Source organism: Oncorhynchus tshawytscha, linkage group LG01 (assembly GCF_018296145.1).
Source record: "Oncorhynchus tshawytscha isolate Ot180627B linkage group LG01, Otsh_v2.0, whole genome shotgun sequence".
Classification (NCBI taxonomy): Eukaryota; Metazoa; Chordata; class Actinopteri; order Salmoniformes; family Salmonidae; genus Oncorhynchus; species Oncorhynchus tshawytscha.
Window position 1 is genome coordinate 68,857,916 of NC_056429.1, and position 18,529 is coordinate 68,876,444.

The 18,529-nt window shown below is 45.5% G+C and overlaps 1 protein-coding gene across 2 annotated transcripts in view; it reads right to left on the reverse strand.

Moving 5' to 3' along the window:
- LOC112255529 (spectrin beta chain, non-erythrocytic 1) overlaps positions 1-18,529 on the reverse strand; it is a 127,385-nt gene that overhangs the window by 23,647 nt on the left and 85,209 nt on the right. For both annotated transcript variants that reach the window (XM_024428520.2, XM_024428515.2), the window contains 15 exons: positions 17,965-18,056; positions 11,568-11,764; positions 10,592-10,704; positions 10,255-10,442; positions 9,502-9,619; positions 8,944-9,102; positions 8,307-8,609; positions 7,944-8,097; positions 6,818-7,688; positions 5,834-5,971; positions 4,964-5,720; positions 2,195-2,397; positions 1,786-1,876; positions 1,376-1,522; positions 616-879 (listed from right to left, as the gene is read on the reverse strand). In XM_024428520.2, coding sequence (XP_024284288.1) covers positions 616-879; positions 1,376-1,522; positions 1,786-1,876; positions 2,195-2,397; positions 4,964-5,720; positions 5,834-5,971; positions 6,818-7,688; positions 7,944-8,097; positions 8,307-8,609; positions 8,944-9,102; positions 9,502-9,619; positions 10,255-10,442; positions 10,592-10,704; positions 11,568-11,764; positions 17,965-18,056 — 3,795 coding nt within the window. The remainder of the gene's footprint in view (positions 1-615; positions 880-1,375; positions 1,523-1,785; positions 1,877-2,194; positions 2,398-4,963; positions 5,721-5,833; positions 5,972-6,817; positions 7,689-7,943; positions 8,098-8,306; positions 8,610-8,943; positions 9,103-9,501; positions 9,620-10,254; positions 10,443-10,591; positions 10,705-11,567; positions 11,765-17,964; positions 18,057-18,529) is intronic.

An 18,529-nucleotide genomic window follows, 5' to 3' on the forward strand; every position in this document is an offset into this window, starting at 1 on the left:
ACCTGTTCTGCCAGTCACATTCTGTTAAAGGTCTCCAAAGCACACACATCCCTGGGTCGCTCCTGTTTTCAGTTCGCTGCAGCTAGCGACTGGAACGAGCTACAACAAACACTCAATCTGGACAGTTTTATTTCAATATCTTCATTCAAAGACTCAATCATGGATGCTCTTACTGACAGATGTGGCTGCTTTGTATGTTATTGTTGTCTCTACCTTCTTGACCTTTGTGCTGTTGACTTTGCCCAATAATGTTTGTACCATGTTTTTGTGCTGCTATCATGTTGTGTTGCTACCATGTAGTTGTCATGTTGTGTTGCTCTCATGCTGTGTTGTCATGTTTTGCTGCATTGTTATGCTGTTGTCTTAGGTCTCTCTTTATGTAGTGTTGTGTCTCTCTCGTTGTGATGTGTGTTTTGTCCTATATTTATATTGCATTTATTTTTTAAATCCCAGGCCCCCGTAGGAGGCCTTTTGCCAGGCCGTCATTGTAAGTAATAATTTGTTAACTGACTTGCCTAATTAAATAACTGTTACCTAAAAAATAAAAATACCTGTTGTTTCTTAACTGACTTGCCTAGTTAAATAACTGTTACCTAAAAAATAAAAATACAATACCTGTTGTTTCTTGAGCAGGATGTTGACGCTGGTCAGATCTTTGCCGTAGTCGTCTGATTGGATTTGTCCATCCACTCCCACCAGCCACTTGTCCAGGTCGGCACAACTCTGGGTGAACAGCTCGGCCTTGTTGGCGTCAAACAGACACTTGGCCTTAGTCTGGGTGGTGGACTCAAGGTCATCCCACATCTTATGGAGCGCTGCCAGCTTTTCCTTCACCATGGCCTCGGTCTCCGGCTTCTCAGCTATCAGCTGCATCCCGTCCTGAGATTGGGTGGGAGAAAACCATGTTAGGACATTATGGAGATAAATAGATCTACACTAATATCATTCAGAAAGGAAGACACTGGAAATTCTTCCAATCTGACCTGAGCAATGTGACTCTGCCCACAATCACTCATGTATACAAGCATCAATACTGAACTTTCAAACTACTAGTTCTAGTCTGCAGAGCGATTGCGCTGATTCTGTTGAAAGCTTGTTTTGAAATTAATTCCACTGAACATGAATATAATAATAGCCAACGTGGTTGTTATGACTTAATCTCTCTGCATTTAGTACTAAAATATCCACAGCAGAGGGCTGTGCTCAACAGTCTGGAGTGTTTTGGGGGGTATAAGCATCTTTACACAGGGGAAAAACACCCACACACAAACGCACACAGAGCTTAAGGGCCACGCACACTCACGAAACATAAACAGGGAGAAGGCATGCAACGAAACTGTCAAAAAGATCAGACACCCATCATTTAGTCACTGACCTTCTCGATCTTGTCCAGCCACTCCTTGTTGGACTGAAGCTCGGCCATGAAGGCCTGGTGTTTGAGCCATTTGCTGTGGAGGTTCCTGGCTTCGTCGTATGACATGTCCTGAGCGGTGAGCATCTTCTCATTGATCCACAGGGACAGCTGCACACACCAGAGAGCCAATCAGTGAGACAGACGGACACACAGACTCATCCACACAACCACAGCTTGGCACCATCCACAATTATAAATTATAAATTCCACCTACAGTACTGTACTCTATAGAGCTGGTGGGAGGAATCAGTGGGTGTTCGGGTTTCCTTGTGTGGGAATGAAGTGTGGGGGTAGCCCTAGCTGGCAGATATGGGTGTTGTGCAGTGGGGGGCGTGTTGTAAGGGTTTGGTAGAGGGCAGGTGGCAGCTCACCTCTTGGCAGTCCTGAAGGAACTTCTGCAGGTCTCTGTTATCCTTCAGCTTACAGAGAAGCTCACTGGCCGCCAAGCGGTTCTTCTGATGTCTACACAAACAGAAGGACAGGGGTTAACACGTGATGGATTTAGCACAGAGAGGTTACGGCTCGGAAACATATTTTTTGTGTATTGGTTTAATTAATTAGACTCCTAGATGATGTTATGCAAACCTGATAAGTGCTATACATACAATTTATTATATGCATGTAAATCTTCATTTTATGCATGTAATTCAGTTTAATCTAAACACATAACATCGCTGCAATAATTAGTAAAACACATTCACAAGATGGCGACCACAAAATCAGCCCCAGTTCTCCAAATACAGAATATTTGTATAGCGCTTTTTACAAAGCATTCAATACCTCTCATCGATAGAGTCCACTTTCTCCTGGATGCGGTCAGCGTTGATGTTTTTGTCACTGACCAGTCTGCGTCCGGTGTCCACCACGGCATTGATCTTCTCCTCGTTGGCGTCCATGGTGGTCATGAAGTCCTCCTGCTTCTTAATGGCTCCCTCTGCCCCCTCCAGAGTCGTGGGCATCTCAGTATGGGCCAGCACGTACTCCTGCGAGAGAGAGAGGAGGGCGAGAGGGAGGGTGGGAGAGAAGGAGAGGTGTTAGTGAGTGTGCCATTCGACACTTGATCAAGAACAAGCAGGTGACTCTCGTATACTGTAGCCTACTTGTAGCATAGTAACAGCTGACATGGTGTTTCTCTCAGAAATCTTTCTAGAGGACTGAGCCCACAGAGGGTGTGTGTGTCTGATTGGCTCTGATGTGAGTGGCGGTGCTGAACAGGGCAGTGATGTCGTCCAGTCAGACAATGATCTGACTAATAGAGCCGTCTGCCTCTGTTAGCATCGCACTAATAATGAGAGCGGGGTTCAATCCCTCGGCTAGACCACACAGGAACGCACACACACCCTGACACATGCACACACGCACACACACCCACTTTCTTTTACAATTTGCATGAGAAGGAGGACATTATTTCACCAAAGTTGAGTAGACTCCAACAGTGTGATGCATGTGACACAATCGCTAGTCGCAGTATAAATCAAATCAAATGCTATTGGTCACATACACGTATTCAGCAAATGTTATTGCGGGTGTAGCGAAATACTTGTGTTCCTAGCTCCAACAGTGTAGTAGTATCTAACAACTCACAACAATACAAAGTTAAAAGTAAAATAATGGAATAAAGAAATATATAAATATTAGGACATGCAATGACGGAGTGGCATTGACTAAAATACAGTATAAACATATATGTGATGAGTAAAGCATTACGTAAACATTATTAAAATGACTAGTGTTCCATGTCTATGTACAGTATATAGGGCAGCAGCCTCTAAGGTTCCGGGTTGAGTAGCCGGGTGAGAGCCGGCTAGTGATGGCTATTTAATAGTCTGATGGCCTTGTGATAGAAGCTGTTTTTCAGTCTCTCATCCCAGCTTTGACGCACATGTACTGACCTCGCCTTCTGGATGATAGAGAGGTGAACAGGCCGTGGCTCGGGTGGTTGATGGCCTTGATGACCTTTTTGACCTTCCTGTGACATCGGGTGCTGTAGGTGGCCTGGAGGGCAGGCAGGCAGTGTGCCCCCGGTGATGCGTTGTGCAGACCCTGCCACCCTCTGGAGAGCCCTGCGGTTGCGTGCGGTGCAGTTGCCGTACCAGGCGGTGGGTAATACAGCTTTCTGCTTTCAAGTTTCTGAGGGTCTTAGGTGCTAAGCCAAATTTCTTCAGCCTCCTGAGGTTGAAGAGGCGCTATTGTGCCTTCTTCACCACATTGTCTGTGTGGGTGGACCATTTCAGATCGTCAGTGATGTGTACGCAGAAGATCTTGAGGCTTTCTACCTTCTCTACTTCGGTCCCGTTAATGTGGATAGGGGCATTTTGTTGACGGAGAGGTTTTCCTGCCACCACTCCGCCAGGGCCCTCACCTCCTCTCTGTAGGCTGGCTCGTCTTTGTTGGTAATCAGGTCTACTATAGTTGTGTCGTCTGCAAACTTGATGATTGAGTTGGAGGCGTGTGTGGCCACGCAGTCATGGCTGAACAGGGAGTACAGGAGGGGGCTGAGCCTGCACCCTTATGGGGCCCCTGTGTGGAGGATGGAGGTGTTGTTTCCTACCTTCACCACCTTTAGGCAGCCCATAAGGAAGTCCAGGACCCAGTTGCACAGGGCGGGGTTCAGACCCAGGACCTCGAGCTTAATGATAAGCTTGGAGGGTACTATAGTGTTGAAGGCTGAGCTATAGTCAATGAACAGCATTCTGACTTAGGTATTCCTCCTGTCCAGATGGGATAGGGCAGTTTTCAGTGCGATGGTGATTGCATCATCTGTGGATCTATTGGGGCGGTAAGCAAATTGAAGTGGGTCTAGGGTGTCAGGTAAGGTGGAGGTGATTTGATCCTCGACTAGCCTCTCAAAGCACTTCATGATGACAGAAGTGAGTGCTACGGGGCGACAGTCATTTAGTTCAGTTACATTTGCTGTCTTGCGTACAGGAACAATGGTGGATATCGTGAACAAGTGGGGACAGCAGACTGGGATAGGGAAATATTGAATATGTCTGTAAACCCTTTAGCCAGCTGGTCTGCGCATGCTCTGAGGACGCGGCTAGGAATGCCGTCTGGGCCGGCAGCTTTGCGAGGGTTAAAACGCTTAAATGTCTTACTCACGCCGACCACAGAGAACGAGAGCCCACAGTCCGTGGGAGCGGGCCGCATCGGTGGCACTATGTTATCCTCAAAACGGGCGAAGGTGTTTAGCTTGTCTGGAAGCAAGACGTCGGTGTCCGTTACGTGGCTGGTTTTCCCTTTGTAGTCCGTGATGGTCTGTAGATCCTGCCATATAAGTCTCGTATCTGAGCCGTTGAATTGCAACATCACTGTCTTTATACTGACATTTTGTCTGTTTGATTACCTTACGGAGTGAATAACTACACTGTTTATATTCAACCATACTCCCAGTCACCTTGCCAGGGTTAAATGCGGTGGTACGTGCTTTCAGATGTCTCCTTGGACACTGTGCCACCCAGTCTATCCAATATATTATTTTGCTTAGTTCTCACTAACCTTGTTGTGAGCCAAATGGAGTCTGTACTGTGTAATGTAATGTGATGTTACCTGGTTGTTGAGGAAGGCTTCAGCCTGCTTGGTATCCCTGAGGAACAGCTGGTGGGCATGAGACTGGGACAGCAGGTTCTGACGGTTCTCCCACATCTTGTGCAGCTCGTTCCAGCCTGTGTCCAGGGCCTGCAGCCTCTGCCTCAGGAACATGTACTGGGCGTCCGTCTGGCCCTGGGTCACCATTTCCCCCATGTCCCTCATCTTCTGGTAGTCCACTTCATAGTTGCGGATCTCGTTCTTGATGCCCTCGTGCTGCGCCAGCAGCTTTTCGGCCTCCGTCAGTGTGTTGGGCATGTCTTCTGAAGCGATGGCCGTCTGGGTCTTGGACAGCCATGACTGGAAGTCATCCAGCTCCCGGAGGAACTGTTGCAGCTTGCTGGCCTCGCCCAGGGACTCCTCGCGGTTCTTCAGGGTGCCCTTCATCTCGTCCCACACTCCTGTGATCTCCCCCAGGCGACCCATGATGCCCTGGGCCTGGTCAGGGTGCTCGGCTGCAAGGTGCTCCCCCTCCTTCCCCAGTTCTCCTAGCTTGTCCTCGATGGCGGTCAGGTCACGCTCCATGCCGGTGAGCTTGCGCTGCAGGGCCATGACCCCGGCCAGGTCATTGCCCAGCTCCTGGGTGGACTCGATCACCTTGGTCTTCTCGCGGATCCACGACTTGGTCTCGTTACACTCCAGGTGGTAGTTCTGTACACCCAGAGCTGAGTTGAGGGAGTCTTTCTTCAGGTCAACTAGGTCACGGAACTGACTCCATCTAGAGAGATGTAGAAACACACACACAGTCAGGGAACACTACTTTCCCACTAGAGGTTATTAACTGAGGTTAAGTGTAGTTGATGTTGAGGTTGATGTAGGGTGTTACTATACCTGGTGTTGAGTTTGTCCTGTTGGGCTTTGATCTCCTTTTCACTGGGGTGACCACTGTGGATGAGTTGCCTAGCAATCTGGTTCACCACAGCAACGCGTGAGGCTTGGTTGTTCATCTCTGGCTCCAGACTTTCAAACCTGCGAGGGAAGAGGGGGTAGAAAAGGGGAAGGAAGAGGAATAGAGGGAGGGGGAGGATGATGGTGTAGAGAGGGGGAGTTAGAGAGGGAGAGGTAGAGGAGTAGAGGTAGAAACGGTAGAGGTGGTAGAGGGAATGAGTGTACTGTACATAAACATATGGAAACAATGTAATCTTAATGTAAATCCCGTTAACATGCTTTGTTTCCAGCTGAACTATAATGTCATGTTCCAGTTGCCAGTATATCACACAGAAGCTAAGCCAATGAAACAGGAGTCTGGGAATGATTCCATGCGGTGCACTGTGAGTAAACAGTGTGGAGGGGGAGAGATCATTTCAGACCAAAGACACACATTGGAGTAAACAAGCATTGAACCGCTGTCCAAAACACTTAGCAAACTGAGGACAAGTGCCTGTTTCTTCTCAGTGTGGGAAGACTTTAGAATGATTGGCTTTAAAACATTGTGGGCTCTGTTGTTAAGTGGAACGTGAATTATAGGAGTCTAGTTCCCACACATTACACTAGCGGCCCACCCGTGCTTGCATAAAAAGTGTTAGTTTCACACATCCCTTTCACTGTGCTACATTCCAATGGCCAATCAAACCGCCGGGAGAACATTCATTTCATTCTAGCTGTCACAAACATACAAAGTTACTGCAAACATGATGGGAAATATTCTTACAACTCATTTTCTTTGCAAAGTGGTTTCACTGAGGGAGTTATACGTCTACACAGCCTGCCTCAAGAGAATAGGTTGTCCTGAAATGAAAACAGCAAATCTCCAAATATATCAACTGACATAATGCATCTGGACTGAATAAGCATGGTTAGGCTGGTTGTCTTTACCTGTGCTGAACGACTTCCAGATCCTCCAGTTTCTCTGGTATCTCCATACTGTTGAGCCACTGCTCCTTCTCATCGATCCACACCTCACAGGCATCCGCCTCGCTGAACATCTTGTAGAGGGCCAGGGCATCCTGTAGGGCCTGCTTCCTCAGCCGGGTCAGCTCAGCCACCTCCTTATAGCGTTCCTCGATGCCCGACAGGCGCCCCTGCACCTCCTCTGAGCCAGTCTGTTCCCCGGGCAGGGTTTTGGACTGCTCGTGCAGGGCGTCGATGACAGGTCGGTAGCCGGCAATCTCCTCAGCCACATCCTTGTGCTTCTTGACCAGGGCCTGGGTGGAGAACTCGTCGTGGCCCACGTCGGCACTGGACACAATGCGGAGAACATCCAGCATCCACGCGTCAATGTCGTCGGCGTCAGCCTGGAACTGGTGCAGGTTGCAGGCCTCCTCCAGCCGGGTCTTCCTAACGGAAGATAGCCTCTCCAAGGCCGCCCACTGCTCCTGGATGTCTTGGATGCGCTCACGGATCTTGTCGGCTCCGAAGTGGTCGGCGGCCACCAGCGCCTCTCCCTGCTTGATGGTCTGTTGCAGGTGGCCGGCGCGGCCGATCATCTCATCCTCGAAGGCGCGGTGCTGGCTCAGCAGACGCACAGTGCCCGTCAGATCCTTACCGCAGTCCTCCGAGGACAGGATCTGCTCTTTCTCACGGATCCAGCCCTCCTCCTCGGCCATCTCCCAGAAGAACTTCCAGAGACGGCGGGACTCCTCCAGGCGGGCGCAGCGATCGGCAGCCAGCTGGCTCAGCTCTGCGTAACAGAACTCCATGTGGGCCACTCGGTCCCGGATCACCTGGGGGTCACAGGGCTTGTAACCTAAAGAGGGGACATGAAAACATCACAATTACTAGCGAACTTGTATCATTTAAACTGAGAATACAGGCTTTAACTGACAAAGATCAAGGACTTATTTTGCTGACAGGTGGCAGCATTGTCTTGGATTTTATAACAGGCTATACCCTTTCAGGATACAATTAATCTCACATCTCTTAGCCTACAGGTATCACCCACAGAGAGAGTATAATCACGTACCACCCAAAACCGACTGTAATCCCAGAACATGTTACTCACCCTCTGCATCAATGGCGAACTTCTGAGCGTTGTTGTTGACGGCTTTGACGCGGTCGGCCTGGATGGCAATATCAGCCTCCACCAGAGTGTGCTTCTGCAGCAGGTCCTCCACTCCCAGCAGGTGTTTCCCATAGTCCTGAGACAGCAGCAGCATCTGAAGATACAGGACACATCTCCAGGGTCAGGAAGGCCACAGGTCACTGGGGTCAATAGTGGGTAATGTAACTAAGAAATAGGCAATAGCTCTTACATCACAAATATGTGACTGAGTAAGCTACTGTATCAAGACAATTCTTACCCCACCATCCAACCAAAGTCCCCAATCTATCTCTCCATCATCATCACCAACATCATCTTCCTCACCTTCATCTCATCCATCCAGTCCATGATGTAAAGCATCTCCTGGAAGACCCTTTGCAGTCCCAGGTTCATCTCCAGCCGGATGCGCCGGGCCTTCAGCAGCTCCAACAGGTACTCCCACAGACGCAGCACGTTGTCCTTCCTCGCTGTCACGCGCTTGATGTCATGGTAGTTCTCTGCCTCCAGCTCCTTGGCCACGGAGAGCACTGCCTGCACACGCTCCTCGTAGGCGCCGATGTCCGTCTCGATGGCCTCGTGCTTCTTGGTGGCGGCCTCCACCGCCTGCAGGTCGAAGCCAAAGTTGTCCTGAGGGAGGGCGGAAGAGGGGGAGAGAAAGAAGGAGTGAGGAGAGTTACAGGTTTGTATCTAACTGCTAAGCAGTGACATAATCTCCGCCCAGTAGTTTATGTTTTTAGAACTAGCAGGGATATTAAACGGGTCAAGATCATGAGGATGAATCAGGGGAGGGAAATGACTTCATTGTATATTACTCTGTATGACCACAAGGGAATGCTATGAACCAATAGAGTTAATGTAGACAATACAGTAGGAGTGGCGTCATCGTTAGTGTGTACCAATAGTGTGTGTGTATCAATGAGCATGCAGCATTAGTGTTTTCATGAGTGTATGTGTGTGTTACCTGTGAGACGAGCCGTTGGTTCTCACTCAGCCAGGTCTCTCTCATGGCTGCTTTGCGGTCAAAGCGGCGGGCCAGCTGCTCCAGTTTCTCCTGACGAATCAGCTCCGTCCTTAGAGCCAGCTCCCTCTCATGCTCTGACTTCTCCAGCCTCTCCCAGGCCTGACACACACACACACACACGATCGAGTAACAGTCACACAGGTGCCTGGTACAGAACTCTATGGACCTAATACATCTACCGTATTAAACCTGTTTTAACTTGTCTTATGGTCTTACCATATTGTCAAACAACTAAACCCACCTAGCAACTGCACCAACTAAATCCACCTAGCAACTAAATCCACCTAGCACAAAGCAAATTAAAGCTTCCTGTCATCAACTATACCAAACTTACAGAAACCATGTCTATCTATTAAATCTATTTTAACCCGATTAGCTTACCGCCCTTAAACTGTCTGTCAATCACCTTAATCCATTCTAATTGAGGAACCACATATTAGGTTTCTGAGTGTATGTTTCGAGATAAGAGCCTGTTCTTTAAAGAGCAATAGGTCTCACCTTGTTGATGTCTGAGATGAGTTTTCCGTCCCGCGGGATGTAGACCTTCTGATTGTTGGCCCTCATCTTGCTCTGGATGGTGAAGAGGAGAACCTCCAGGTTGCCTTTCTCAGTGAACCTGACAGAAACAGAAACAATTTTAATTTTGAGCGTAAACCTTACCGAGGAGAGACTGAGTGGAATTTGGCTAATCTCCCTAATGGCTGGTGGCCTTTTGACTTTTGCGTTGAGCCATCCAGCTCCATCTGTCAACATAAAGACCAGCATTATTTTTTCTGCCCGTAGTCCAAGGACCGTAGTCCACAGAGGGAGAGGTATTTTGTCAGCAATAGGGGTGACATTGTTGCCTCTGTGGAAATGGTGTCAGAGTCCATTTCAACACAACAGGCTGAAACATCTGTCTAAGCAAGCTTTACTTTTAGCCACTTCTCAGAATTAAAAAATGTCATTCTGAAAAAGCTCTGACAAATGCCGACACAAAGCTTGAATAAAAAAAGTGATACTAGCAAGAGCAGTGTGCCAAGAGGCATTAGTTCACCATGAATCTGATACAACTGTATATCAGTAATATAATACACATCTAGAATCCTGACAGTTTCAGTTTAGTCCTTGGTGAGTCAATTCTGGGAATTGATACTGTAATGTTACAGTAAATTACAAGCTGCTGTGTGGAACATAGGTGGAGGATATGGTGTGAGACTTTTTAATTCCGCCATGTAAGTGTGTGTGTGTGTGTGTGTGTGTGTGACTCACTTGGGCGGCTTTTCGATGGTACGGTAGGTGTTGAAGGCCTGGAGCTGTTGCTGCACCCCCACTAGGGAGTTGGCAAACCTGCGGTTGTTGAGGATGATGATGGTCTGTTCAATCCATTCCAGAAGGTCAGAGGCCAGACTCTCATATTTCTGAATCATGTTATCGGTCTCAATGGCATTGTCCAGCACCTGGGAGATGAATGTGGTGAATCAGTATAACAGTACATACATTATATACTGATTACAGCTACATCGGTGAGAAAGTTCAAATATAAGGCGTGTCATAATATAAGGCCTTGTGATCCAGGTTGTGGAAGATGCGAACTCTGACCCCTCACCTTCCCAATCCGTTTGCCCTCCACCTTCAGGGCCTTCATCTTGGAGAAGTAGTGGTAGTAGGTCACAACATAGGTGATGATGGACTTCTCATCAGGGTGGTCCACGCTGATATCTGTAGTGGTAACGAACACACACACACGCACACGCACAATAAGAGTCAGACATAAATTGCTTTGACAGCCCCATGTTTCCCTAATCTACAGACATCAACCGAGGGCTTGGCTTCCGCCCTGCTCTGCTGAGAAAAATTGAATTTATTTGAGGGAAAATTGATTTAGTAGCTATGTTTAGACGGAGGCGGTCGGGGAAGAGGGGCTGCTATGCTCGGAAGCGTTCTCATGCCTACGTCTCTTTGTTCCCCATACTGCAGACCTCTGAGAAAGCATGCTGAGATCTCAGAACCACCGCTTACTAAATATTTAACACAGCCATTACTCTGCCATGCTTAAAAAGAAAGAGCTCCAGCGGTGAACATTGCCTTTCTGTTTGTACCCGTCACCCTCCAATAATGGGTCTGTCAGCCACCCGTTAAAGACGCGACCCAGAAGTAGCGGCCTGTCAAACTACACATGATGTGGTTTCTGTAAGTGTTGTACAGTAGTAACAGTTGTCAGGTTTCCATGTATTCATACCGGGATAATATGGCATTCTTTAAGGGCATAACTGGGTGTCAGGTGAAAATGTCTGTGTATAAATGTACTATCATAATGGCATAAAGCACTGGCAGATGCACGAGAGGCAGGACTAGAGTACAGTATGCTTCAGCAGTGTAAGCACCTCCTCCAGCCTCCTACTGTTCTGTACACTGTATGTGTTGTTTTCACCAGACTATGGAATTCCAGGACTATGTAAAACAGTACAGAGTCATGCGCCGATGAGTATATTCAGAGTATGTAATGCATAATGAAGTATGTGCGTGTTCACGTTTCCATGAGTGTGTGCTTGTGTGTTTGCATGCGTGTACTCTGTACTAACCCTCTACGTCCAGTAGCTTGTGGAGGCCCAGGTGTTGCTCTGCCAGGTTGAAGGCATTCTGCAGGTTGTGGTGGGCATTTGACTTTTTCAGCTTGTCAAAGTCTATCAGGTCAGGTCTGTGTTTGTGGAGGATGGCGTTGAAAGCCATGCCATCCCTCCAGCTGGTGCTGAAGTTGTGAATGTTTACGTTGGGATATCTGGAAAACAGACAGAACACATAGGTTAGGGCTTGCCAGCTTGAAGTCCTAAGAAACCTAAATGAGTTACCTCTGGTTCGTTCAGCCATTCCTATGGGGGGGAAAGAATAGAGTTTTGGGATAAATGCCGAAAAATAAGGTCTGAGGTTAACATAGATTTAGGAGATCTTATACGTTTTGTTCTAGGAGATAATATCAGCCAGTTAACATGACCTTATGAATTATGAGGACTTGTGTGCTTTGTGATTTTTTAAGTTTATTACATAAATGCTTCAAAATTCACAAAAAGTTACGTTAGCCGATCTCATAGAAGAAAACATATACACTGAACAAAAACATAAACGCAACATGTAAAGTGTCGGTCCCGTGCTTTATGAGCTGAAATAAAAGATCCCAGAAATTGTCCATTCGCACAAAAATATTATTTGTCTAAAAGTTTTAGCACAAATGTGTTTACATCCCTGTTTGTGAGCATTTCTCCTTTGCCAAGATAATCCATCCACCTGACAAGTATGGCATATCATGAAGTTAATCAAACAGCATGATCATTACACAGATGCACCTTGTGGTAGAGACAATAAAAGGCCACTCTAAAATGTGCAGTTTGTCACAACACAATACCACAGATGTCTCAAGTTGAGGGAGCATGCAATTGGCATGCTTACTGCAGGAATGTCCACCAAAGCTGTTGCCAGAGAATTTAATGTTTATTTCTCTCCAATAAGTCGCCTCCAAAGTAATTTTAAAGAATTTGGCAGTATGTTCTACTGGCTTCACAACCACGTGTAACCACGCCAGCCCAGGACCTCCACATCCGGCTTCTTCACATATCTGATGGGGTGCTGAGGAGTATTTCTGTCTGTAATAAAGCCCTTTTGAGGGGAAAAACTCATTCTGATTGGCTGGGCCTGGCTCCCCAGTGGGTGGCCTATGCCCTCCCAGGCACACTCATGGCTGCGCCTCTGCCCAGACATGTGAAATCTATAGATAAGGGCCTAATTTATTTATTTAAATTGACTCATTTCCTTAAATGAACTGTAACTCAGTAAAATCTTTGAAATTGTTGCATAAATATTTTTTGTTCAGTATAAGATCTGAGAAGCCTGTGTTTATCACAGACCTTACTCTCACATTTATCCAAAAACTCTACAGAAACTCCATGCATTTGCCCATAGACTTTGGGCAACGAACCATGGAGTTAGTGGCAACAAAAATATGCCATTACTATTGCTCTCTATGTTGCTTGTGTATGAGCCTACTGTTGACTAAACGACAAACTCACATTGTCCGTCAACATAAGTCTCTGATGGCAATTTGGAAAGACCTTTGTTGTTCTTCAATCATCTAATAATAATAAAATCAAATCTCCTGCATCCAACTCCCTCATCAATGAAACAGATGGCTTTTGAAAATGTGTTCCACCTACCTACCGTATGTTCCAAATAAATTTCAACTGACACCAAACACAATGCCTTTCTTTATTAAGCATCTGTTTAACTAAAGTGATTTTACCCTGATGTGTCATGTTCTATTTGAAGCTGGGCATTAGCAGTGTTAGCTTTGTTAATGAGTGAATTGACTTATTCAGCATGTAGCCCGGGGGCTGTTAGTGCTGCTGATGTTTTAAACAGCCTGACATTTAGGCCGTGATGTCTGATGTGACACCCTCGTGTGATTTCAGTCGTTCCATGTCATTTGAGCAAGCCATGACACCCACCATCTCAGATTGTTCTGAAATGGTTTCTATAGTTATACTGGCATTCCTGAAACATTATTTTTGTTCTCTGAGAAATTAAGCTCATTTAGTGCACCCAAATAGGCCATTTTAATTTATAGGATTCAGATAATATTCAATAGTTATCCCAGTCTATAAGACATGAGGAATCCCCCAAAATTGTCAAAAGCTACCTACGGACCACCCACACCCCATGCCAATCCCACCCCAGCAAACAATCTACTGTATCGGTTCTCTATGTTTGACAAGTAGTATGAAGCTTCAGCTTGGAGTATTGCTTCTCCATACTATATAATGTATTACCTGTGAATCTGGTGATGTTTTTTCCCCCCCTGTTCAGAGAAATTAGTTATTGAAGTCCCTTGCATTATTTACCTTAAAATAGTGAGAAAGTACCAGGGTTTGACCACTAGATGCTGCTGTTCTTGATATACCGCCACAATCTTTTATACATTTTCCTGCTTTCTTGTGTGTCATAACATATCCTTTGCAATCTTTGGTAGAAAACCAATAGATTCGACTCATGATGAAAATACATTGTGTGGTCATCCTAACAATTCAGGTCATTGTCTAGTCCTCTATGAAAGCAAATCAGTTTGTCAGGAAATGGCCCTGTTAGTGTGGTTTATTCCCTTCAAAAAAGGTCTGTATTAGTTACTATTGGACCATTCATGGTGAACAAGCAAACTACAAGGCTACATCAAGTTCTAATGGTTCCAATATTATGGTCTCTAATGGTCTTCAATGGTAAAAACCAGAGGTGTTGACTTGAGTCACGTGACAGATTTTGTGACATGACTTGGCTAAAAGAAAAAACACTTGCCACTTGACTTTGTCTTCAGCATCTATGACTCATGACTTATCTTGGACTTGAACTGCATAACCCGAGACTTGATTTGTCATCTTGTGCACTATGTAAGCATTTCTGTCCTTTATATACACGAGTGCTGTAGGTTCTGTGCGTTCTGTTCTGTGTCTTGACCAATCAGATTCACGGAAATTACAGGTCTAGGAAAGTGTGTGCTGCTCCACTGACCTCCGGTATTTATTTAGCAAAGGTGATAACACATCACTCCCGACATACACAAGCAAGAACTCTTCACAGAAATGTTGCAGCTGCCCTACACCTAAACTGTATGCAAGAAAACAAGTTGATTTCTCAGTCTGATCAACTAGGCTACTGAGAACTACTGCAGCTGCATAGGCTACAGCCAATGCGCCCTGTAACGTCTTGCCCTCTGGCCATGGTAAACAAAATGGTAATGTTATGTAGCCAATTTATAGCCCATTTATTTGTGTTTGGAGAAAATGTGATCAAATTTGGTTTAGGCTATATTCAATCTAGGGCTGGCTGGCTAGGCTGACCTTTATAATCCAAAATTATTAACTGAAAGTAATCAAACACAATACTGATTATATAAACACACTGAATTACTTTTGAATTGCAGTTGCATAGGCCTATATGATGCAAAACTGCATAAAGAAAGCTCAGCCCTGTGAGTTCTATTGTCCAATTGCAGTGGTTGTGTCTGTGTAAAGGAAAGTGTTGTTTTAAAATATAATTCATATTAACAAGTACAAGGCTGCTGCAGTTTGACAGGGTTTTCATCCTCCATAGGGCCAGGAGTTTTCCAGAATTTCTTTAAAACCACGTGACCTGTTTAGAACATATCTGTATACCTAGGCAACAGGTAGCCTAGTAGTTAAGAGCGTTAGGCCATTAACTGAAAGGTCAATGGTTGAATCCCCGAGCTGACTAGGTGAAAATATCTGCAGATGTGCCCTTGAGCAAGGCACTTAACCTGAATTGCTCCCACTCCCATCATTGCCCTTATAAATACCTTTTTACAACTACAAATTAATCTTGGTGTAGTAATGTAGTATACTTGGTTAGGTTTTCAGATTAGGAAAGGCTCCGGACACCAGGGAAAACACATTTCTCCACCACTTTGGGGCCTGTGGTGCCACCTCTGCATCAGGGCATCATCGGTCCTAAAAATCTTTACATTCCTTTTTCAAAGACTATGTGGGGGGCTGCCCTGCAATTATTTTATCAGAGTTGTCACAAAATTTGAATCCCTAGAGATAGTCCTTAGAGATAGCGCTTTTAGAAAGCGGCCACTTGTTGGACTATTCAAGGAGAGTTGGGTTGAAGCATTAGGTTGCTAAGAGAAGGACAAACTGAATTGATTTGATGGATGACTGACTTGATGACCACACTATTTATTTTCATAAACAGCCAAATCTAATGAGCCAAATCTATCTATTTAATAAACACAAGAGACCAGCAGAATGGATAAAACAGTGTGAGAGTAGCAAGAACAGCAGCATCTAGTGGTCAATACCTGGTACTTTCACACTATGTTATGGTAAATAATGCAAGCGACAACAATTGCATATTTTTCTGAACGGGGGGAAACCATCACAAGATTCACAGGCAATACATTTCATAGTATGGGGAGAAGCAATACTCCAAGCCACAGCTTCATAATACTTGTCAAACACTGCTAATGTATATTGGTTGTTGGGGAGGGATTGGCTTGGGGTGTGGGAGGTCCGTGGTTGGCTTTTGACCATTATTGGGGGGATTCCTCATGTCTTACTCATTGGTAGGAACAAGTTTGGTCCAAATCGGATGTTGGTTACTATATTTATTGAATATTATCTGACTGGAAACAGCAGAGGGAACACCCCCCTATCCACATCGATGGAACAGTAGTGGAGAGGGTAGTAAGTTTTAAGTTCCTCGGCGTACACATCACAGACAAACTGAATTGGTCCACCCACACAGACAGCATCGTGAAGAAGGCGCAGCAGCGCCTCTTCAACCTCAGGAGGCTGAAGAAATTCGGCTTGTCACCAAAAGCACACAAACTTCTACAGATGCACAATCGAGAGCATCCTGTCGGGCTGTATCACCGCCTGGTACGGCAACTGCTCCGCCCACAACCGTAAGGCTCTCCAGAGGGTAGTGAGGTCTGCACAACGCATCACCGGGGGCAAACTACCTGCCCTCCAGGACACCTACACCACCCGATGTCACAGGAAGGCCATAAAGATCATCAAGGACAACAACCACCCGAGCCACTGCCTGTTCACCCCGCTATCGTCCAGAAGGCGAGGTCAGTACAGGTGCATCAAAGCTGGGACAGAGAGACTGAAAAACAACTTCTATCTCAAGGCCATCAGACTGTTAAACAGCCACCACTAACATTGAGTGGCTGCTGCCAACACACTGACTCAACTCCAGCCACTTTAATAATGGGAATTGATGTAAAATATTTCACTAGCCACTTTAAAACAATGCTACTTAATATAATGTTTACATACCCTACATCACTCATCTCATATGTATACGTATATACTGTACTCTATATCATCTACTGCATCTTTATGTAATACATGTATCACTAGCTACTTTAAACAATGCCACTTTGTTTACATACTCATCTCATATGTATATACTGTACTCAATACCATCTACTGCATCTTGCCTATGCCGCTCTGTACCATCACTCATTCATATATCTTTATGTACATATTCTTTATCCCTTTACACATGTGTATAAGGTAGTAGTTTTGGAATTGTTAGCTAGATTACTCGTTGGTTATTACTGCATTGTCGGAACTAGAAGCACAAGCATTTCGCTACACTCGCATTAACATCTGCTAACCATGTGTATGTGACAAATAAAATGTGATTTGATTTGTGCACGGGGGCATTGTCATGCTGAAACAGGAAAGGGCCTTCCCCAAACTGATGCCACAAAGTTGGAACCCTTGATGATGTTGATATTTTCTATCACAAATTGAGGACCATAATCTGTTGACCAGACGGATGTTCCAGAAAAACAGATTATTGAGTTTGCTCAAATTCTGATGACAGATCTGGCTAACTCAGAATTTAGAGTTCCAGAAAGAGAGCTTGACATTGAGCCTGATCAGACACCATGGCAATGAATGCTCTGAAGCAAACTTGTTACCACCTAGGTTAACTTGATTTTAGCCTGTCCTGGTGGATAAAGACAGGGATTCTCCGCCAATCAGATTCTTGTCCAACACCATGACTGGTCCCTTTACGGAAAATCAAAATTGTTTGTTGTGCATTACAAATGGAACAAATTACTGGACCTCGAATAGATCCTTTAGATCATTCTGAAGATCCTACTTTGTTATCTTTTTATTTTTACAATCAATCAAGTATCTGGTCAACTTAACCTGTAGCAATGTAACCCAACCCAGTTTCCCTTTGACCGCTATACAAATGCTGTGTATTGCTTTGCGATTTTTTTGCAACTGGAAGAAATCCCAGACTCACTTTTGTGGTTAAGAGAAGCCGGATATGTTCAGGGAATCCTGAATTTGTTAAACCATCTTTCTGGAAAACCCCCCAGGATGTTTCTGCAAACTTTGTGCTATAGTAGAATACAGTAGGCCTCAGGCTGGTGGTGGTGTAGACACTAACCCTGCGGTCTTCATCTGGCACCAGAGCAGCAGAGCATCTTTAGCCGACTTCTTCTCCTTGTTATCCTCAGTCTCCACTCTGATGTCCTGGATCTGTGAAGCACATATCAAAGAATACGGTCACAACGCCAGCCATCAGCAGGACCCAAAGACTGATACAACCACTATTCACTCACACACACACACACACACACACACACACACACACACACACACACACACACACACACACACACACCTGCATTGAGTAACACAGACAAACACCACTTAGCACTTTCTTGATATACAAATGTAACCCTCTGGTTACTTTAAAAATTTTTAACCGGGACTAACAGGTATTATTTACTGTGTGCTGACATTGTTGCATGTTGGTCATATTTGGGAGACTGACCGGTTGCTAGGCAACAGTGTGAAACGTGCGAGAGAAGACTCATGAAAACTACAAGCTATCAACATTTGCTAAATAGTTGTTTCAAGCAGTTTATAGTTGTGTAACTCGCTCATCAGTGCAAATGAATGTAGTATACAGTTTAAGTCAGAAGTTTACATACACCTTAGCCAAATAC